The sequence below is a fragment of the Prunus dulcis genome, chromosome 3, assembly GCF_902201215.1.
Source record: "Prunus dulcis chromosome 3, ALMONDv2, whole genome shotgun sequence".
Taxonomy (NCBI): Eukaryota; Viridiplantae; Streptophyta; class Magnoliopsida; order Rosales; family Rosaceae; genus Prunus; species Prunus dulcis.
The window spans coordinates 23,807,242-23,827,871 of NC_047652.1; the positions used below are offsets into that span (position 1 = coordinate 23,807,242).

A 20,630-nucleotide genomic window follows, 5' to 3' on the forward strand; every position below is an offset into this window, starting at 1 on the left:
TATTTCAATGTTGCCCTATGTTTTGGCTGAGGAGAGGAGGAGGCTCATCTCATCTGTCAAAGTATTCGAACCAATGGATCCAATGATCATGTAACAAATTGCTCAAATGGTTCTCAAGCTTATACCTGATTTACATTTTAGTCCCTTAATTAAATTATTCGTTCACATGATCCATCAATTCTATATTATTCGCTCCAATGATCCTACTGTTTAATTTTCTGTTAGATTTAACCTAATTTTTGGGTAAATAATGACTAATTTGACCTCATATATATTTAACGGAAATATTGACAGAATGTAACAGTAGGACCAATGGAGCGAATAATATAGAGTTGATGTACCTTTTGAATGAATAATTTAATTGAAGGGTCAAAATGTAAATCGAGTATAAGCTTGAAGACCATTTGAGTAATTTAGCCAAAATATATATTTATATAGATGATGTCCATTACAGTTCAAGTCTACACTCTTTCAAAAACATTGAGACAAGTACACTCAAACCCTGACTTCTTATAATTATAAATATATGGAGAACAACTCCGTTCAAAAACTTTCAACATTCTCCTTTAATAATCGGAGAATCGCAAACCAAATGAAACCCCTTAACAACTCCCAAATATTGGAGAAGAAGGGAAAAACCAAACTTCATAACCCACATTTTATATGTAGTGGGAATCATATATGTAATATTAAAACGCCAACCCTAAATCCATGGCATTTTAATTTCAATAGCTGATCACATGATGGTGCATTGGGTGTCCGGATCATAAAACGGGTGAATCTCCATCCGCGGCGGTGGTTGTGGAAAACTCAGCGGTTGTGGCGTCCGCTCATGGTAATTAGGGTAGTACCGTTGATGATGGTAGGGATCTGTTGCTATAGGGTAGGAATTACCTGTTCCATTGGGATTATAATATCCATAATCATGATTATTATAATAACCCTGCCCATAACCATGTCCATTTCTGTAATTAGCAACAGGCTTTGCCGTGTAGAACTGATGCTTATATCCCGAGTCAATCCAAAGCAGCTCTGCATGCTTCCCTGATTTTGATAATAACTTGAGAAGGGTGTCCGGCTCGATTGTGCCCGAAACATGCGCAATCCCGGCTTGTGCATCAATGGTGTAAGACAACCCTAATAACAAATCAGACGATTAATTTAGTGATTAAGATTCAAGAACAACGAGATTAACATTGTGCAAATCATGAATTTAAAGAAGAAATATATAATAATCTATGTATGTATATAGACGTACGTACCCTTGATTTTGCTTAAAACTTTGGTCATGGTCTTATGCCATCCAGGGGTGCTGGTATCCAATTTCAATTGACAACTCTACAAAACCATTTTGACAACAACAAAAAATTAAAAAAAAAAAACTTGGAAATTAAGAACAGGGAGGGAGATAAACGACACTAACCATGAAACCAGTATTGCCATCGGACTCCGACATGATGAGCGAAAACTAAATTATATGGTCGTAAACGAGTTGAGGAAAGTGTCTGCTTCTTGGTGTGTGCACTTTTCTGGTTTAAAACAGAGCTAACGTTGGGTGTTTAAATAGAAAATTAGTAGGTCGGGCCTCTAGAAAATATGGGGTATGATTTGTCGGGAATGTTTTGCAGTAATTATGATCACTAATTAACCAATCAATCAAACACATTTCAACCGGTGATTTCAAACTATTTCTCTTCTTTTTCTTATCCCTCATGAGATTCAACCAGGCGAAGATCTCTGAGAAGAAAATTTTCCATTTGGAGGATCACTCCATATTTCTGAATGCTAAAAAAAAATCTCTAGGATTTGGAGATATCTCATTCGCACTCCCACAATTGTATCCAACCAAAAAAATATAAATAAAAAAAATCCCACAATTGTATACAACTCGAGATAAGGTAGGTTTTCTAGGAACCCTACCATCAATGCACCAAATGAGAAAATTGGTTTAGGAAAATGTCTAAAATGTGATGGATCCACTTCCTATATAAGGTTAATATAGGTCCATCTAATTCTCCGCAACAGTATAAGGTTAATATAATTATTATTTTAGGTAAAGATTTGCAAGAACGGATTTCTATATGTTACGTACTGAAGATTTTATTTATTTATTTATTTATTTTTAAAGAATCTCATGAGATGTACTGAGATTTCGAATTTAAATTAGTGTAGGACATAGTCTGATTTGTATACTAGTTATTGATTTTCTTTTTAATAAAATAGTATCCGCCTTTCTCCAAAAATAAATTAGTGTAGGACAATGTTTTCGATCCCCAGTTACAAGTTTGAATCCGAGTCCCTTCCTAAAGATTGATAACACTTTCATCGAATTTTATTGTAAATTATGTAATGCTTAATAACGTTTTCTCTTTGAATATCTCTGTGAGTGAGATCATAGTTTATAAATAAAAAACGAGATTAATGAAATGTTTTTGTCAGCCACAATAAGACTATAACGATGAGGCATATGACATGCAAGCCAACTGCGGTGAAAGTATTGAAAGTGAGGTCCGTGATCCCAAGCTTATCCTAGATTTGCATACTATTGTCTTCATGAAGAGCCCTTCACAAAATGCATAATGGGTAAGAATTTGCCTATAGAGAATTAATTCACCTAATAAATGTTTTTACGCAGGATTTTATGGTTGGATCAGCTTCGTATTGAGACCTTAGTATATCTTTTGGTGAAAAGATTAAAAACTAAATAAATTAAATTGAAACCTTAGTATTTTGTTTTTAATCAAACCTCGAGAATTGATTTATTAAGAAACAAGACGGGGGACTCATACAATCAAACATAAGGGCGTCTTGAATAAAATCAGGAGCACTTCTACCCAAATCAACGACCTCTCTTCACACAACCAAGTCTAGCCAGTCTATGCGCAACGCAATTGGCTTCTCTAGGAATAAACTGAAACAAGACTCCGGCACCTGAAGCAATAGGGTCTTAATATCTTCATAGATTCTTGAATCTTCCCAGTATAGACATATCATAGCATCGTCTTTGTATAGCTGACACCATCACAGAGGAGTCAAGTGAGACCTTAGTATTTAGCATCAAAATATATACAAGAAAGGAACTATTCTAGTGCTCCATTTGCGTACACATGTCTTCACATCCCATCCCAAAAAATGCAAAACTTGGAAGCAGCACCAAACTAGTCTTATGTGTGAGGGAATTCATTTGACTTGAAATTAAAAGAAATAACAACAACAACAAAAACCCCAAAAAAGTGAGAACTTAGTTCAGATTCAAATATAATGTCCATTATGATTCTACATTATTCTCCTCTAAAAACCGGAGAAATCGCAAAATATGAACTCCCTAACATGCCCTTCAAAATTGGGAAGAAGGGAAAAACAAAAATTCCATACACAAGTAGTAGAAACCAAAAAACCAAGCATCCTATAATGTTACATTTTGCGTTTTAAATTAAGGTCATTATTGAGTGATCAGAGAATGGAGCATTGGGAGTCTTCCGGCCGCGGCTGCGGCCGATGGTAGTGGTGTACGTGGTGCGCTGTTGTTGTTGCAAGGGTTCTATCCTGAGTGCGATCGTAATTAGTCCCATAACCATTTCCATGTGTGTTGTAAGTGTCAACAACAGGTTTGACACCAGAGAAGTGATAATGTTGTCCAGAATGAACCCTCAGCAGCTGTGCATGCTTCCCTGCTTTTGCAAATAACGTCAGAAGGGTGCTCGGATCCACCGTCCCCGAAACACATGCTATTCCGGCTTGTGCATCAATGGTATAAGATACTCCTTCAATAATTATAATCAAAATTGAATTAAGTGATAAAAAACAATAGTATTAGTTTTTTTATTTTTTATACAAGCGATAGTCTAAACTACTCTAATGTATAATATATGAGAAGGACTCAAATTTTGGGGGCCGAATCACTACCCTGACCAACTGACCTAACTCACATAATTTGTATATAGTATATGGGAAACAAGCATGCTTACCACTGACATTCTTCAAAACTTTGGTCATGGTCTTATGCCATCCAGGGGAACGGGTATCCAATTTCAATTCACAAGTCTACAAAACCATTTTTGAAAAAAAATTTAAAAAAACAAAAAAAACAAAAAACTTGGAAATTAAGAACAGGGAAATAAACGACACTAACCATGAAACCAGTATTGGCATTGGACTCCGACATGATGAGAGAAAACTAAACTTTGGTCGTAAATGAGTGTAGAAAAAGTGTCTGTTTCTTGGTGTGCACTTTTCTGGTTTAAAAACAGAGCTAGCGTTGGGTGTTTAAATAGAAAATTAGTAGGTCGGTCCTCTAGAAAATTAGTGAAATCATCACTAATTAACCAATCAATCAAACACATTTTAACCGGTGATTTCAAACTATTAGTATTAATGTTAGTTTTATGGTAAATCTGTTCTCTTCTTTGTCTTGCCCTTCATGAGATTCAACCAGGCGAAGATCTCTGGGAATACAATTTTCCATTTGGAGGATCACTCCATATTTCTGCATACAAACAATCTCTAGGATTTGGAGATATCTCATTCTCATGGCTAACAAGTTGCTACATTTATGACTCTACAGGATCCCACAACACCATTTTCTTCACAATTTTGCGGTAGATTTGAAATGTGAGCATCAATTGTTTTAGCTCGGTGACCTTATCCATGATCTGCTATAATTAATATTTCTCGAGCGATTCTTGGGTCTCACCACTTGTATACAGTTATGTGTCTAACTCTCGGGAACGTTACGTGAGGAAAATGTTTGTATACAGCTAGAGATAAGGTAGATTTTCTCGGAACCCTACCATCAATGCACCAAGTGAGAAAATTGGTATAGGACAATGTCTAAAATGTAATGAATCCACTTCCTATATAAGGTTACTACAGTATTTATTAGGTCCATCTAATTCTACGCATCAGAGAGACAGTTTTAAAAGCTTACTCGTTCTTTTTTAATACAAATGATTATTTTAGGTAAAGATTTGCAAGAATGGATTTCTATATCATATCACCTTTAATTCCGGCATTATTGTGTATGGAAAAATTCTATGGGATCTCCAATGTCCCTCCGTCGACTGAGAGATATGAAACAATGTCGGTATCTTCCTCTAATAGCCTTTTCAGCTCAGTGCTCCTATGCATACTTTTGAAAAATTCTTCTCAACCAATTGGAACCACCCACGACGTATCGCTTCTCAATTTTCAAACGGTATATGCTTCTTATTAATTATTTCTCTTTCATTAATCCGTCCACGTGATATAATACTGGTGGATGAATGATTTTGTTACTAGAACCCAGAAAGCGCAGAGTTGGTGGAAGTTTTGAGAAGAGCATCGATGGCAGACAGAACGATCATACTTACCATTGTTGAGGAAGCCTGGACTGGTACTGGCTCTGTTCTTGATCTCTTCCTAGAGAGCTTTCGGATTGGCCAAGAGACCAAATGGCTCTTGAATCACTTGATCATTGTCACTGTAGGCAGGCAAGCATTTCAGTACTGCAAGTCCCTGCATCCCCATTGCTTCCAGCTCACACCAATTGGAGTATCGAAACCTCCTACCGGAGAGCAACTTCACAAGCACAGTCGGGATAGACATGACCTGCTACATAAAGTGCTTCAACTAGGCTACAATCTTGTTTTCACAGTAAGGTTTCTTGTTCCTTGTGTGACGGTTGAAATCAAGATTGGATCATGCAGATCGTAATTGAAACTTAACTTGGCTGCAGGTGGTGGATGTTAAGTGGTTCAGAAACCCAATACCACACTTCAACCCCCAAGATGAAGTCACAATTCCATGCGGTCTCGAACTGAAATATGGAAGCAATAAACAGGATAGGGGGCTCTTTTATGTGAAATCAAATGATATATCAGTCGAATTCTTCAACTACTTGAAATTGGTCGGGGTCCTATACCCCGACACTCCTTTTGAATCTCTCTGTGAGATTGCAACAGAACAGGAGATTATGGAAATGCATGGAATGCGCATAAAATTTCTTGATAATGCTTATTTTGGTGGATTTTGTCAGCCACTTCAGAACAATAGTGAAGTTTATACCATGCAAGCAAACTGCTGTGAAAAGACTGAAAGTAAGGTCCATGATCTAAAGCTTGTCCTAGATGATTGGAACAACTTCACAGGACAATCATCAAATAATAGCTTGGGGACATTGTCTTCATGGCGAGCCCCAGACAAATGCATCCAATAAGAATTTGCTTATTGCTGCTACATTCAGTTTACTTGCAGAGAATTAATCATGATTAAAATTCTGGATTCAATTCTTATATGCAACGAGGATTCCATTATTTTCACAATTACGTAAGGGGAGCAGGGATCAGTATTTATCAAGTATTTCTCCATAATGCTAGGCTTCTATGGTTGAGAGTAAAAAGAGAAAAAAAAAAAAAAAAAGTGAGAAACTTATGTAAAACTAAGAATGAAGGCTACAGAATTTATCTATTTGAACTTTTCTAGTGCTCCATACACATGTTTTCACATCACATACCAAGTACTTCAGAACTTGGAAGCAGCAACAGAGAGTTCTTGAATTTATCTTTTATTTAAGCTTCAATGATGGAAGCTTGCAATTTGGCATATACATGGGGAAAAAGGCGGCAACAAAATTAGCCAGATAAAAGCATCACAATTAACACATATTATCCCCATACAGAAGCACGAATGAAGTATCATAACATTATAAAAATTAAGATAGAAAACAGATTTTGCTTGAAGTCAATGGAAGAACTGAATACAACTCTTATGCAACTTACATGGACCAAAGCCTCTCTACACCAAGGGTGGATATTCCTACAAATCAAAGGATGCACAGAATGTGATCAATAGGGTATGTCTCCTTGAGGTAGATCCCAGTTATCGCCGTCATCATCGCTCTTTTTGGTTTCAGGGACTTCTGGCTTCTGCTGAAAAGGTCTTGAAAAGGGACGCCGGCTGATAAAAGACACGAGCATTCAATAATCATTTTCCATGGGGGAGACTAATCAAAAGAAGTCATTCAAGTCTGTCTGTAATTTGTTAGTCATATGTTTTACACACACAACGATTGGATTGTTAGGGATTAAAGAACCCACATTCAAAAATTACAAAACACATTTTACATTGGTTCACAGAGCAAAGATATGACATGTTCTTCTCAGCTACAATGCATAAAGTTCAAATCTTTTTTTCTCTCGATTTCAAAGGTTGAACATTTGTATCTTAATTTAAATTCAATTATCTAAACTAAAGCTACCAAACAATCATAAAAAATGAGAATAATCAACTTCCCTTCCACTCTTTCCTATTTCCTCAATTTCCCGAGCAACCAAAAAAAGAAATGTGACGAAAAGCAGGAAAAAGCCCAGAAGTAAAAGAGACCTTCTTTTGTTGCGCTTAGCAGCGTCACGCGTCCTGCGCTTCTTCTCGTCCTGCTTATTCTCAAAGTACCTCCTCCTCTTAGTTTCTTGAATAACACCGGCCCTCATGACCTCTCTCCTGAACCTGTTAAGCAGCCTCTCCTCGGGTTCGTTGTCGTCCACAATAACTTGCACATTGTAGGCCGACTTAAAGAAGAGGGTGTTGGCATAAGCCAGAGAGGGGCATATCACAGACTCTACAGAAGAAGAAGAAGGGCCATATGCAGAGGGACCCCCTTGAGCGATCAGTGGGGCCACCCCATCTCTGGTCTTCTGGGTCTGTAAAATAGGGAGCTGGGTTGGTGGGGTTTTGGGTTGTGATGGTAGCTTTGAGGGATTGAGGAAGGAGAACAAGTTGCAGAGAGAGGATGAGGCAGCCATGGATTACTTTGTTGATTGGAGTGCTAAGACTTGTCGACCTTCTGATTTTGGTGTTATCTTCTTTTCCAGTTTTTTTTTTCCTTTTTTTTTTTTTTTTTTGGGAGGAATAGGATAGACAGAGTGGTCCAAGACTCTAAGTGGGTTTGAGTATGAGATTAGCCTGATAGAGTTGGGCCTGGTTTGAAGAAATTGGTCCTGTCGATTTGCATGATACACCAATGTGTTTGATGGACTTCAAACTTGGACCGTAAGTCCTAGTCAATCACTTTGGAGTTAGACCTGACACTGTAGAGCCCCAGTTCAAAAAAGTGACCGTAATGTTTTGTGCCATATTAAGGGAAGGAGGAATTGAACCTAAGACCTCCAATGCATGGATAAATACTTTTAATCACTTAAGTTATAAATTCTTATAGGGGCTTTTTCGTCTCCTCAGCTACTAATGGCCCTGGGTTGCTGTAAAGAGCCAAATGTATGAAATTGCCACTTGAGTCTGAGTTCAAAGATCAAACCCCAAGAGTGTTTCGAAAGGGTAGCTGAGCCTTAGGAAACACCTTAGGCTTCTTCACCAATGAAACCAACAGTCGCTTACAGATAAATTCTTGGTTTAGCATGAGAAGCTTGTGGCATGGGAGCTGAGCATTCATAACTTTAGCAAGAGAGAGAGAGAAAGAGAGAGACAATAAGTGGGTAGTTTGAGCAATTTTCCGACAAGCTGACAAAAGCTTGGTTAAACTCTGAAATGGCTTGCCATATGAGAAAATGAGAGAAGAAGTTTGCTCGCTGGATATGGGTTGCTTGCCCTTTTTTGAGTTGTTTTGGTGGGTAGAAGGTGCCTCCCTTTTTATAGTCGCTGAAAGCTCCTTATTCCCAAGAAAACCTTAGTTGGTTCTCTCTAATTTTGCCAAGTCTCCCTTTTCATTTCTCTTCTCTTCCTTTGACTAATCCCATTTTGTGAAATATTCCTCTGTCCAAACACACAAAGACAATATTTTTGGGAGCTCTAAGGCTTTCCTGCAGCTGCTTCAGTAATGAACTCCCATTTTTGGCTACCTCCTCACCTTCTTTCTTTCTCTCTTCCATGGCAAGAGCTGGTGGGAGAAAGAAATGGGTAAGGGCGCTGGTTTGAAGGGTGTTTTGTTCGAGTATCCTTTGGTTTTTTGATGGCTTATGTTGGGATTTGTTTTTGGCCATGTGCTGGAGATTCCAAGCAGCCTGCAGAAATGAGTGGCTTTTGGCTTTTGTCATGGTTTTGTCTCCAGTCGTGTGCTGGAGACTTTCAGATATTTTCTTGGTCATTTGGGCCTTCCTAGGGTGATGGATTAGTTTACTAAGGGAATGGGTCAACTTCCTAAAGTGATGAACTATTGGGTTTTCTCTCATGCTTATCCATATGTTTGGGCTCAAGGAATGGGCTTGAATTTTGGTGCTCTCAAGTAGTCCAAAACTTCCACAACATCAGAAGGTCTTTGTTGTTACGGTGCGTCTGTCTATTCTCCATCTCCCAACCTATAGCCTATATACTAGACTCTATAATATTATTAATAATAAACTTTATATAGATGTTGAAGCTTTAATTCTCATTTTCCTAATGATTGGCATATATTATGGATTATGGAGGCCACGTTAGTAAGTATTTGGTGCTCTCAAAAAAAGCAAAATCAGACGGTTGCTTTTCAAAGAGGCATCCTCAGCATGCGCTGAGCTCAATGCTGAGCGATTTGTGTTTTGTGATGCAACAATGGAAGAAATGCATGAATGAATAACGAATTAATATCTTACTCTTTGTTTGTTTTTTTTTTTTTTTCTGTTGGCGTAGTGATATTCTAAACAACTCTAATATACATAGTGCTAATATATAGGTTAAGCCAATGAAAAGTGTAATTAGTGTTGTATTAATCGGAACTGGGTTGCTGATGATTATGGCTTTCCTTTTCTTGCTTTTTCCTTAAAAATTCAAGGGCTGAAAGCTGATTAGGCTTGCCTCTGCTGCAGCCAATACCATGGTTTGCTTTTTCTCATATTTATATATGTTCATGATAACAATACAACCTTTGGAACAAAAATGCTAACCTATGCGATTATGACTCTGAAACTGGATTATATAATAGGAAAGGTAAATCCCATTACACTAATCAGTGGAGAGACAACACAAAACCTTTGATTAAAGAATAGATGGATATCCACTTTGATAGGTTTGTTTGGTTGGGGCCTGGCAGTGGCAGACTGGAAAACTGGAAGACTGGCAGACTGGCAGTGGCATCTTCTTCTCAGCAACTGGTGGGGATTAATTAAATTAAAATAATAATAAGATGGGGAAATAGTAGTACTAATTAGCTTTATCGATATTCTTGATGTGTACAATCCGACTAGGACTGGTGTAATGGTCCTAGAAATATTCCAATTAATGTTCTTCTTTCTTGGGTTGCCTAATTACAAATCTTAATTAAGTATTATTTGGTTTAATTGGTGTTGCATGCTCATTGATGTAGATTCTAGACCAACGTCTCCAAATTTATACAATTAATTAAAACTAAAAACAGTGTAAGAGAGTGATTATGGAGAGCACATCAGCATATATCTGGATACGATCCTTACTCCTTTTTGCTTAATTATGGTTTATTCATCTTAATCACTTACTGGGATAAAGACAGCAATAAAGCAATTAAGGTAACTGTAGCTGTAGCTGATTCTATAAATAGCTCCTCACATTCATCCATACCATGCTACAATAAGGAGTGCATGATGAACTTCCTACTTTTCAACTGCAAATAGCAAGCACCAAGGTGACTTTATAAAGGAAAGAAGAAATATATTCGGTCCAAAATTCCTTTATCTTATTTTATTGTAGAACAAGTACTTAAAGATGACATTCATTTTGCCAACAAGGTTGGTTTAGTTGGGAAGGTCCTTATACTTTGTGTAACTCCATCAGTGTTTGAGTCCTACTGTCAACAGTCCTTATTGGTGCACGATCTGTAATTTCCTACATAAATTCATACCTTACATAAATCCATACCGGTGACAGCTGAGTGTTGGGTGTCACACGTAAGTCATTTAGGCTTGGTTGTGGGTTTGCCCTGGCGTTGGTGGTAAGAGTAACCAATCTCCCCATAATTTTTTTTTAAAAAAAATTTAAAAAAATGACATTCATTTTTGGAATCAAATTTTCCAAGTTATTACTTGACCCATACGTACGTGAAATTTTCCATAAAGATTCAGTCTGTATCATATCTGAAGTTGTCTGATGAAATTTAAAGAGTAAAATAAGAAAGAGTTTAGAGTATCCAAGTGAACAATTTAACAATAAACATCATTAGAGCAATGCCTACTTATGCAATTATGATAGCACATGTGTGCGAATCTGAAGGCGCTTTTTAGTTCCACGGCTCAGCTAAGTACTCACTAAGGCGGTTATATTTTTTTTGTTCCAATGAATCATTTATGTGTGTGAACAATTGTAGCTAATACATGTTTAACGATTAATAATCACTTAATGTAAATTAGTCATAATAACGCATTAACGATTGACAAATTCTCATTTATATTCGTGAACAACTATTGCTAACACATGTTTAATTAGAAGCGCGTGAACAACCTAAAAATCCCTACATATAATACTATATTTCCAACCTTTAAAAAGAGAAATGACTGGCTTTCCTACTCAACCAGAATAGAAAAATAACCAAACAATAAAAACTCTCTCTCTCTCTCTCTCCAAAATCTTGGTGGTGGTAATGTGCCTTTGACAGTGATGATAATAAAAATAATATTCTTGGTGTATTTTAATCCCTACAGCAATGAGCTTACTGAACTAAGCTTTAAGCTCGGCAAATGGGAAGCCTTCAACTTCAAGTGGAACTATTTCTCCATTGCCACACACCAGTACTACTAGTAGTACTACAAGGGTGTTTGCTCTTCCACTCTCATCGATATTCTTCTCTGTGCTTTAATGGCCTCCCTTCCATTTCTCTATCTTCTCTCTCCTCCTCTGCTTCAAACTCTTGGTTTTCTTCTGTTGCAACCCCCCTTCCTCACAAATTTAAAGTTTGTGCCTTAGAGACTAATTTTGCAGACCACCTTTGATTTCTTTCTTCTTCTTCTTCTTTGATTTTCACCTGCTGAGTCTATAACCGGGTCTTTACTTCTTGCTTTGACTTTGACTCCCTGGTACTTCTCTCTCTCTCTCTCTCTCTCTCTCTCTCTCTCCCTATTTTATTTTATTAAATTTTTCATTGGCTACGATCTCTCTGCAGTTATGTAGTTGTTGTATCTGTTTTTAATTTCCATTCTGCTAAACTTAAGCTAGTTTTATGTATGTATATGTATTATATTTCGACTTAAATTTTCATGTGGGGGTAATTATATTAAAAGGATATCATGTTATGTATATCTAGTTATCTTCTTAGTTTTTGATGTTACCTCTGCACAAGTGGTTTTTGACCTACTGCTCATATTGCTAGGTCATTATACTTTATGTTTGTGAGGCAGTTTTGTTTCAAGTCAACTCTTCAACCTTGATCTATTCCAAGCATAACAACTGTAATTGATTAATTGGGGTCTCATTTTCTTATATCTGTGAATTTGGTATCTTTCCAAGCACCCCTAAAAGAAGCTAGTTATTCTGGCCTCAGTGAATCAGATTCTCCTTCCTTAAGAAAATTATTGTCGACAGTGTTGTTTGTTCTAGTTCAGTCAGTATCAGCCCACTGCATTGTCGTCTCTCTCTCTCTCTCTCTCTCTCTCTCTCTGTGTTCCTTTCCATATGTTTTGGTCCTGTCATTTGATTTTTATTGCTTTCTTATGCATAAATTTTTAATTGATGATATGATTAGTACATGCGGTACAGCAGTTGCTGATCATTTCTTTGATATAATTCTCCAGTTTTCTGAAATCACAGAGATTTTCAAGGTTTGAAGGAAGGGTTTCTGATCAATGTCAAACGAAAAACAAATGGTGGGCACTGAAGAAGAAAGCAGGGAGTTTTTTAATGTAGTGAGTTGTAAGAAATGGGTACTTGCGAGTAATGTTGGAGATCACTCCACTACTAGTTTTGGGGTTAGTTCACATACTACCCCACCAGAAAAGGTTAGGATACTATCTGAGACTAATCCTAGAGTTGAGGGCCTGAGCTGCCATGGATTGCCTTCCCAGCAGCACAGGCTTGATGTTGGTGGTTCCGGTTCCTTTGGAACTGCACCATTTAAACCCCAGGATGCAGATTATGCTATTCCTCCCCTCATTGATGAAGTGGAGGCTTTGATCTTGGCCAGGGTGCCTAGATCAAAGTACCATAACTTTTGTTCTGTAAACAAGCGCTTCTTGGCGCTTTTGAAGAGTGGTGAGCTCTACAAGATTAGGACTGAACTTGGGATTAAAGAGCCCTCAGTTTTTGTGTCACATTATGGGGAGGATACATGGTGGGAATTTGATAGGCAATTCAGGTCTTGCAGGAAGCTCCCAATCTTACCGTCTGATACATGCTTCACAACCGGCGATAGGGAGTCTCTTTGTGTAGGGACCCATCTGATTGTATCTGGGAAAGAGATGGAGGGTGTTGTTGTTTGGAGGTATGACATGGAAGCAAACCAGTGGTCCAAGGGTCCTTGTATGATCAATCCAAGATGTATGTTTGCCTCTGCCTCATGTGGTTCCTATGGGTATGTAGCCGGTGGAGTTGGAATTGCAAGTGGATGGAAAGCCATGAATTCTGCTGAGAGATACAATCCGAACACTAAATCTTGGGAACCCCTTCCAGATATGAAGAGAAAGAGGAGGAATTGCTCTGGCTGTTACTTGGCTAACAAGTTTTTTGTGATTGGAGGGAAAGACTGGGATGGAAATGATCTTAAGTGTGTTGAAGCCTTTGATGTGGAGAAGAACACATGGGATCTCATCCCAGACATGCTGGAAGCTGATTGGGCAAATCTAAATAACCCATCACCACCTCTTATTGCAGTACTGGCCAACCAGCTCTATTCTCTTGAAACTTCCACAAATGAGCTCAAGGTGTATTTGAAGAAAAGCAAGTCATGGAAGAAGTTGGGAGTTGTCCCAGTGAGAGCTGATGCTACTTCTGGATGGGGCATCGCGTTTAAGTCCCTGGGAGATGAGCTGCTTGTCATCCAATCTTCATCAAATGAGTTCGCCGGCCCTGCCCGCATATGCACTTGCTGCCCTGATCCAAATGCTGAGGAATTGCAATGGCAAGTTCTTGAACATGGCCACACCCACCCTACCCGCTTCATCGTTAATTGCTCCGTGATGGCTGCTTGAACAAGCGTTGAAGCTTACATTTTCCTTAAAAGAATCTATCTTCCCGTTTGTTATGGTGTATTTAAGTAAGGCTTTGCCATGATGACCAGAACCTAGTGAGTGTGTGTGAGTTTCATCTTATTTTCCAGTGTCTGTTGTATTATTATTATTATTAAGTGTGTGCCTCCCAAGTCTGAACCTTGTGATATATAATATAACACTTGGGGTAATCTAATGGAGCTTTCTGATTTTACCTTTTCTTGTGTCTCCAACACAACAACATGGTTAACCTTTATATTATCCATCATATGAGCAATGATCAACTAATATAAGTCTCGAATTTGATGCTTAACAATTAACATGGGTTCAAAGATTGACCTAACAAGTACGGAGCTTGTAGCTCAAGCGTTTAAGAGCAATTACTCTACGCCCAAGGTCACATGTTCAAATTTCCCAACAGGTAAGGAGCTCATAGCCCAATATCGCTTGTTTAAACAAAAAAATTTGAAAAAAGACCCGACAGAATTTCTATGACCTACCGAAGAAGATTAGTGAAATGGAATCAGAATGTCATTAATTAGTGTTATTAGTAAAGTTGAACTGCTTTGCAAAAGGAAAATAAATTCCAAGCATCATGATAGCAAAGCACTTAGTTGTTTACCACAAAAGTACCACTGAGCTATTAACAAAGCTGATGATGGCATGGTTATGTATGAGTATCCATCACATAAAGAGCATTTAGTGTCAACTTTGCAAGCACAGAAGCATTGGGGGTAGATATAAAAAGCATGTTGACTTGACTGAAAAAAAAACATTTCTTTTTGGGGAAAGAAAGAAAAAGGAATAATATAGGAACCAGAAGAAGCTCTCAAGACTGTGATAGAACAGAACATCTTTGATGTCATCCTCACGAGTCACATGTGTCGAAAACTTATTTACTCTCTTCAAGAGGCCACGAAATCTAAAAAGCAACTCTACAAAACCTTCATCTTTAGCAATAACGTAGAGGCAATGGAGAGGCTTTCTAGGTGGAGAGAGAGAGAGAGAGAGAGAGAGAGAGAGAGAGAGAGAGAGACTTCTCAAGAAAACCAAACTTCTGACCTTCTCAAGAAAACCAAACTTCTCATTAATTAATTAGCTTCAATTTTCGAAATCACTACAAATTCCCAATAGAAAATTATTCTACTCAGAAAAAGAAAGGCTTAAAGTCTCACCCAGACACTGAAAAGCAAAATTGTTGAACAAATATTCGGTGACAGAATTCTCAACTACAAATAACAGATATCTGAAAACTGAGACATTCTAGGAAAAGATAGAGTGGATGATCTAGGATATGAATGACCATAAACTCTTTAAACCAAACAACTCAAGAAGAAGCACCGCTGTGTAGTGCTTGGCCTTTCCTTGATTTCCTGGGAGCCAATTGAGTTTCAGGCTGCAAAATAGGCGCAATTAGCAGAAAATTCAAATTTGATAAACAATCCAGTAACATCATCCACCACATTAAATTAATTCAGGAAATTCCATTGAACTCATTTCTTTAGGGAAGCATGACAAATGGCAATTCTTTTAAATCTGAATAACAAGATGACATCAGTCAATCATCTTTTGATTAGTTTATTCAGATTGCAGCCATCTGCTGCGTCTCTTTTGTTGAGCAGATGTAGCAAAAAAAAGACTGGAAATGGGGCTAAACTATAGGACTCTTGCGACCAGAGGGCTTTGTTGCTAGGACACATACATCCTAAGCTTTGATATATTTCAAATGTGAAACTTATGACACCATCTGGAAATGCTTCGCCATTTATCCTAAATACTAAAATGAGCATTCTAATGGTTTCAACTAATGGTCTACTTTTCTTTTCAGAGTTATGTTGTGCCACCAACTTTGGAGTTCAAATTCTGTATATTAAGATGAAAGGATCCTATTCACATTGAACTATTCTCAGAATGATAACCAGACAATGAAGCTGCCTGCAAAATTCACATATCTAAGCAATGCCACACATGACACATCTGTTAGATGTACAGGCTGGATTGCACTAATCTCAAATTTTGGTTTTCCTTTATAACTGATCCTTTAGTAATCAGACAATGAAGCTGTAGATTACCTCTTTCTTCACTGGCTCTTCTTTCTCTGACAAAACCAACTCGATATGGCAGGGAGATGACATATAAGCTGCAAAAGATAGATTAAAATAATGTCCAGACGAACATTATTAAAGAACAATCACACAGAGAAAGTAACCACTCAAATCAGAAAAAGAAAAAGAAAAGCAAGCTCACGATTTATTCTTCCATGAGCACGATATGTGCGGCGTCTCTGTTTCTGAGCCTGGTTGACCTGGATGTGAGAGACATAAAGTGAATCCACATCCAGCCCTTTCACCTACACAAAAGGAAAACAGATATGTTTGTGGTCGCAGCTAAAATATAAAAGAACGATCAAAGATGAGAAAACCAGGGCAGCAAAGGAGAATCATTTACTTCAGCATTGCTCTCAGCATTCTTGAGCAAATCAAGAATGAAATTAGCAGACTTAACCGGCCAGCGTCCTTGACCATTCGACTGGCGGTTCTTCGCCTGAGCAGTACGACCAACACCACGGCAAAAGCGGCGGAAGGGAATGGCTTGCTTGTGAGCCAAAACATCTTCCAAGTAACTTTTGGCCTTTCCCAACTGCATTTTCCGGATGGCATGGGCTGTCTCTCTCGTGTTCTAAAACAGATTAACAAATCCAAATTATAACAATCAAGTCAGTCTAAGCATACCACAAGCTAAATTCATTGCTACTCGTAAGCTAAAAAATTGTATCTTAATGTCAACAAAGAAAAACCAAGATTCATCAGAATCTTCAACCTTAAAAATGCCAAAAACCCACCAGATGTGGAAATTTACGGTTGAAATTAGTACTCAATCAGAAAAACTAAAACTTGCACTTAATCCACAGATTATACCTTGAAATGAACTCTTAGATCCGAGCCCCTGGCTTTGCAGGCTGTGGTAAAATGTACAAAATAGTTATAAATAAATAAAATCAATACGAATGAAAGTTACAATCAAAATATAGAATATACGATTGGGTAAATTAAAACAAAAAAATGCTTACACTTGGTTGGATTATCAGGCTCCCTCGAGTACTTCACCTACATCATTCAAGTGAAAAAACTGATCAAGATTAATTAATAAATTCGTAATTTTTCACTACAAAAACTTGTATTTGCGTGTGCGAGAGATTTACCATTGCTGTTGATCGGCGGCAGAAGGAGGAGCAGTCTACGAGCGGGGGGGAGGTCAGGGGCGAATTGGAGCGAAACTCCAAGACCTTCTAGGGTTTAAAGGCTTTAATGCGAAAACCAGTTAAAAGGCGTGGGCTGGGCTTTTGGGTTTTGAGGGAGGCCCGTCAATGCGATTGGACACGTGTCGTTCAACCTTTCGCTCAACTTGAAAAAAAAACTAAATGAAAAAAAAATTCGTTAATATAGGACAAGGAAAGTAGGAGAAGAAAAAATAGAGCGAAATCAAACATAGCATAGCGCTAGTGTTGCAGCTCACTCGTCTGGTGACATCGTGTGTCAGGTGGAGGAAAGCAAACCAGCTTTGCTATACTCTGGAAAGCTCTGGACTTCTTCTACTACTCTGTAAGAATTGCTTAAATCCCTTCATTTTCTTCGCTCTCTCTTTATTTCCTCATAAATTTCTTGGTATTCTCTGCTACCAATTATCCTTGAAATTGTTTTCCTTGTTATCTGTTTATACAAGAAGATGCATCTCTGATTCAATATTTATGTCGAAACCCTCCTGTAGAATTATGGTTTTTGGTTCTTCATGTCAACGTATGGTCTGATTGCCATTTCTTGAATTAGGGTTTTGTTCTCCTACAAAATTGGGCATTTCATGGATTTGGGTCCTCTGCCTTCTGCTCTGTTACTTGGAAATGACTCTTAGAGGTTTGAATTTGAGCGGGTTTCAGTTTCATCTATGTTCTTTTCCTGGGTTTTAAGATCTTGGTGGAAATGGCTTTAAGTTATATTTGTATAACGTATATGTACTGTCTTCTTTGTGGGGTTTTGATGTTATGACGGCTTTTTGAGATTATGTGTATGGGAAGTTAGAATTTTGCTGGTTTTAGATCTTTTTTCTGTTTAGAGTCAGCTATGTCTATGAACAATAATAATCCATCTAAGAATCTTGGAGCCTCTTCATCGCCCTTTGGCAATGCCGGGATGGTAGCCCAATCTATGCCAACAAACCCTACATTTCCACAATCACAAGCTCAAGCACAAATCGGAGCTGGTTTCCAAGCTCAATTCCAGCTCTCCCAAGCTCAGGCTATTGCCCATGCTCAGTCAAAAGCTCAAGCACATGCCCAAGCTCAAGCTCAACAGGCTCACGCCCAATTCCAAGCTCAGTTACAAGCTCAGGCGCTATCCCTTAACCAGAACCAAGCAGCTGGCATTGGGAATTTAGGGTCGTCTTCACCCTCCTTTTCCACACCTGGAAATGCAAGCCTCAAGCGTTTCCCTCAAAAACCTCCAGTGCGCCCTCCTAGTGTTTCTCCTACAAACATGATGTCACCTATGAGAACCATGGAACTCACACCTGCAGCTCGCAAAAAGAAGCAGAAACTTCCTGATAAACAGCTACAAGACAAAGTAGCCACCATTCTGCCCGAATCTGCTTTGTACACCCAGCTGCTCGAGTTTGAGGCTCGTGTTGATGCTGCTCTTGCGAGAAAGAAAGTTGACATCCAAGAGGCCCTTAAAAGCCCTCCTTGCATTCAGAAAACGCTGCGCATTTATGTTTTTAACACTTTTGCCAATCAGATTCGCACAATTCCAAAGAAGCCAAATGCTGAGCCCCCTACTTGGACTCTGAAGATAGTTGGGAGGATCTTGGAGGATGGTGTTGATCCTGATCAGCCTGGAGTGGTCCAGAAATCAAATCCCTTTTATCCGAAGTTCTCATCTTTCTTCAAGAGAGTAACCATTTCTTTGGACCAGAGACTATATCCTGAGAATCATATCATTATGTGGGAAAATGCTAGATCGCCTGCACCACATGAGGGATTTGAGGTGAAGAGAAAAGGGGACAAAGAATTTACTGTGAATATACGCTTGGAAATGAATTATGCACCAGAGAAGTTTAAGCTTTCGCAACCCTTGATGGAAGTTCTTGGTATTGAGGTCGAAACCCGTCCTAGAATAATAGCTTCAATCTGGCACTATGTGAAGGCTAGGAAATTGCAGAACCAAAATGACCCCTCTTTCTTTAACTGTGATCCACCTCTTCAGAAAGTATTCGGGGAAGAAAAGATGAAATTCACCATGGTATCGCAGAAGATATCTCAGCATTTGTTCCCCCCACAACCTATACATTTGGAACATAAGATAAAGCTTTCAGGGAATAGTCCGGCTGGAACTGCATGTTATGATGTGTTGGTTGACGTGCCCTTTCCAATTCAAAGGGAATTGTCTGCTCTTTTGGCCAACTCGGAGAAGAACAAAGAGATTGATACCTGTGATGAAGCAATATGTGCAGCTATAAGAAAAATCCATGAGCATCGTCGCAGGCGAGCTTTTTTCCTTGGGTTTAGTCAATCACCTGTAGAATTTATCAATACATTGATAGAATCTCAAAACAAAGATTTAAAGCTTGTGGCTGGAGTAGCGAGCCGCAGTGCTGAGAAAGAGCGACGATCAGATTTTTTCCACCAACCATGGTAAGCTTATCACTTTTGTCATAATTTATTGTTCGCACTTTATCTGCATTTCAAAGGTTTATCATTGCTGTTTCTAGGTACACACATTCATACAGACAAATATTTGCTGGTCATGATTGACTTGATGGAAACAAAGCTTTTGATTCACTATTTTGATAATTATGCTAAATTGTTCCTTCCAATATAACCGCTTGCTGGGTATTATTGTGATGTTGGATGTTCCTTTCATTTATTTGGTTAGATGCTGCATTAATTGATTCGGCCCCCACTAGATCATTGCCGGTAATCATTAAGGTTGTTGCATCACTAACGTGTGTTCACGGTCAAAGATCACAGATGTCTGGTTTACTATATTTCATTTGGTAAACATACTCATGGATGAGCGCATACTTCAACATGTGGTTAACAAAATTGAACTACTTATTGAATCTTGTTTTGGTGATTCTTACAGGGTTGAAGATGCTGTTATTCGCTATTTGAACCGTAAGCCAGTTGCAGGAAGTGATGCTCCTGGAAGCATGTGAAAGGAGACTGTTGAGCTCTTGATGGGGGTGCCAACCTTTGTATTCTTTAGCAGATGTAGGAGGATATACGATTGCCTTTTCTATTGATTGTAGGATGGGGAGGATGCTGGTCGCGCATTGAACTTAGGCAAAATATATATAGCTTGTTTTGTTTAACCATTAAATTTTCCATGTACTTGCTCTGCTGATTATGGTTAATGTACAAACATGTTAGATACAGTTTTATTTATCTATGCTCCACTTTAACTTACAAATTATGTTTGCTGCTTGAATCCTCCTTTCTTTTGTTTCGTTTTCTGTTTAATGTCTGAAAGTGAAATCAATATAACAATGGGATTCTTAAAAGCTTTAAAA

The 20,630-nt window shown here is 38.3% G+C and overlaps 6 protein-coding genes across 6 annotated transcripts; 3 read left to right on the forward strand and 3 right to left on the reverse strand.

Annotated features, from left to right (window-relative positions):
* Positions 1-459: 459 nt before the first annotated feature.
* Positions 460-1,526, reverse strand: LOC117622988 (heavy metal-associated isoprenylated plant protein 32-like). Its single transcript, XM_034353811.1, has 3 exons — positions 1,424-1,526; positions 1,263-1,338; positions 460-1,137 (listed from the first exon to the last, which is right to left on the reverse strand). Exons 1-3 carry the CDS (start codon positions 1,454-1,456, stop codon positions 737-739), a joined length of 510 nt encoding a protein of 169 aa, XP_034209702.1. The 5' UTR covers positions 1,457-1,526; the 3' UTR covers positions 460-736.
* Positions 1,527-5,022: 3,496 nt separating this feature from the next.
* On the forward strand, positions 5,023-6,219 carry LOC117623626 (uncharacterized protein At4g15970-like). The gene is made up of 3 exons (XM_034354681.1): positions 5,023-5,194; positions 5,278-5,631; positions 5,714-6,219. The coding sequence occupies exons 1-3, from the start codon at positions 5,078-5,080 to the stop codon at positions 6,191-6,193; spliced, it is 951 nt and encodes a 316-aa protein (XP_034210572.1). The 5' UTR covers positions 5,023-5,077; the 3' UTR covers positions 6,194-6,219.
* A 306-nt stretch (positions 6,220-6,525) lies between these two features.
* LOC117623627 (30S ribosomal protein S21, chloroplastic) lies at positions 6,526-7,878 on the reverse strand. The gene is made up of 2 exons (XM_034354682.1): positions 7,360-7,878; positions 6,526-6,933 (listed from the first exon to the last, which is right to left on the reverse strand). Exons 1-2 carry the CDS (start codon positions 7,776-7,778, stop codon positions 6,822-6,824), a joined length of 531 nt encoding a protein of 176 aa, XP_034210573.1. The 5' UTR covers positions 7,779-7,878; the 3' UTR covers positions 6,526-6,821.
* A 3,664-nt stretch (positions 7,879-11,542) lies between these two features.
* LOC117623048 (F-box/kelch-repeat protein At3g27150) lies at positions 11,543-14,208 on the forward strand. The gene is made up of 2 exons (XM_034353892.1): positions 11,543-11,945; positions 12,660-14,208. The coding sequence occupies exon 2, from the start codon at positions 12,711-12,713 to the stop codon at positions 14,049-14,051; it is 1,341 nt and encodes a 446-aa protein (XP_034209783.1). The 5' UTR covers positions 11,543-11,945; positions 12,660-12,710; the 3' UTR covers positions 14,052-14,208.
* Positions 14,209-15,132: 924 nt separating this feature from the next.
* LOC117623375 (60S ribosomal protein L17-2-like) lies at positions 15,133-17,382 on the reverse strand. The gene is made up of 7 exons (XM_034354326.1): positions 17,272-17,382; positions 17,140-17,176; positions 16,988-17,028; positions 16,518-16,748; positions 16,317-16,419; positions 16,142-16,209; positions 15,133-15,465 (listed from the first exon to the last, which is right to left on the reverse strand). The coding sequence occupies exons 1-7, from the start codon at positions 17,272-17,274 to the stop codon at positions 15,397-15,399; spliced, it is 552 nt and encodes a 183-aa protein (XP_034210217.1). The 5' UTR covers positions 17,275-17,382; the 3' UTR covers positions 15,133-15,396.
* Positions 17,383-17,500: 118 nt separating this feature from the next.
* On the forward strand, positions 17,501-20,533 carry LOC117622842 (SWI/SNF complex component SNF12 homolog). Its single transcript, XM_034353619.1, has 3 exons — positions 17,501-17,671; positions 17,897-19,752; positions 20,204-20,533. The coding sequence occupies exons 2-3, from the start codon at positions 18,188-18,190 to the stop codon at positions 20,274-20,276; spliced, it is 1,638 nt and encodes a 545-aa protein (XP_034209510.1). The 5' UTR covers positions 17,501-17,671; positions 17,897-18,187; the 3' UTR covers positions 20,277-20,533.
* Positions 20,534-20,630: the final 97 nt, after the last annotated feature.

Coding starts and splice junctions, on each gene's coding strand:
- LOC117622988 (XM_034353811.1), bottom strand. CDS start 1,456: ATGTCGGAGTCCGATGGCAATACTGGTTTCATG. Junction 1,339..1,423: donor ATGGCAATACTGGTTTCATG/GTTAGTGTCGTT, acceptor ATGGTTTTGTAG/AGTTGTCAATTGAAATTGGA. Junction 1,138..1,262: donor AGTTTTAAGCAAAATCAAGG/GTACGTACGTCT, acceptor ATTTGTTATTAG/GGTTGTCTTACACCATTGAT.
- LOC117623626 (XM_034354681.1), top strand. CDS start 5,078: ATGTCGGTATCTTCCTCTAATAGCCTTTTCAGCTCAGTGCTCCTATGC. Junction 5,195..5,277: donor CGCTTCTCAATTTTCAAACG/GTATATGCTTCT, acceptor TTTTGTTACTAG/AACCCAGAAAGCGCAGAGTT. Junction 5,632..5,713: donor GCTACAATCTTGTTTTCACA/GTAAGGTTTCTT, acceptor ACTTGGCTGCAG/GTGGTGGATGTTAAGTGGTT.
- LOC117623627 (XM_034354682.1), bottom strand. CDS start 7,778: ATGGCTGCCTCATCCTCTCTCTGCAACTTGTTCTCCTTCCTCAATCCC. Junction 6,934..7,359: donor GCTAAGCGCAACAAAAGAAG/GTCTCTTTTACT, acceptor GTCTTTTATCAG/CCGGCGTCCCTTTTCAAGAC.
- LOC117623048 (XM_034353892.1), top strand. CDS start 12,711: ATGTCAAACGAAAAACAAATGGTGGGCACTGAAGAAGAAAGCAGGGAG.
- LOC117623375 (XM_034354326.1), bottom strand. Junction 17,029..17,139: donor GCCTGATAATCCAACCAAGT/GTAAGCATTTTT, acceptor ATTTTACCACAG/CCTGCAAAGCCAGGGGCTCG. Junction 15,466..16,141: donor AAGAGCCAGTGAAGAAAGAG/GTAATCTACAGC, acceptor CCTATTTTGCAG/CCTGAAACTCAATTGGCTCC.
- LOC117622842 (XM_034353619.1), top strand. CDS start 18,188: ATGTCTATGAACAATAATAATCCATCTAAGAATCTTGGAGCCTCTTCA. Junction 19,753..20,203: donor GATTTTTTCCACCAACCATG/GTAAGCTTATCA, acceptor TGATTCTTACAG/GGTTGAAGATGCTGTTATTC.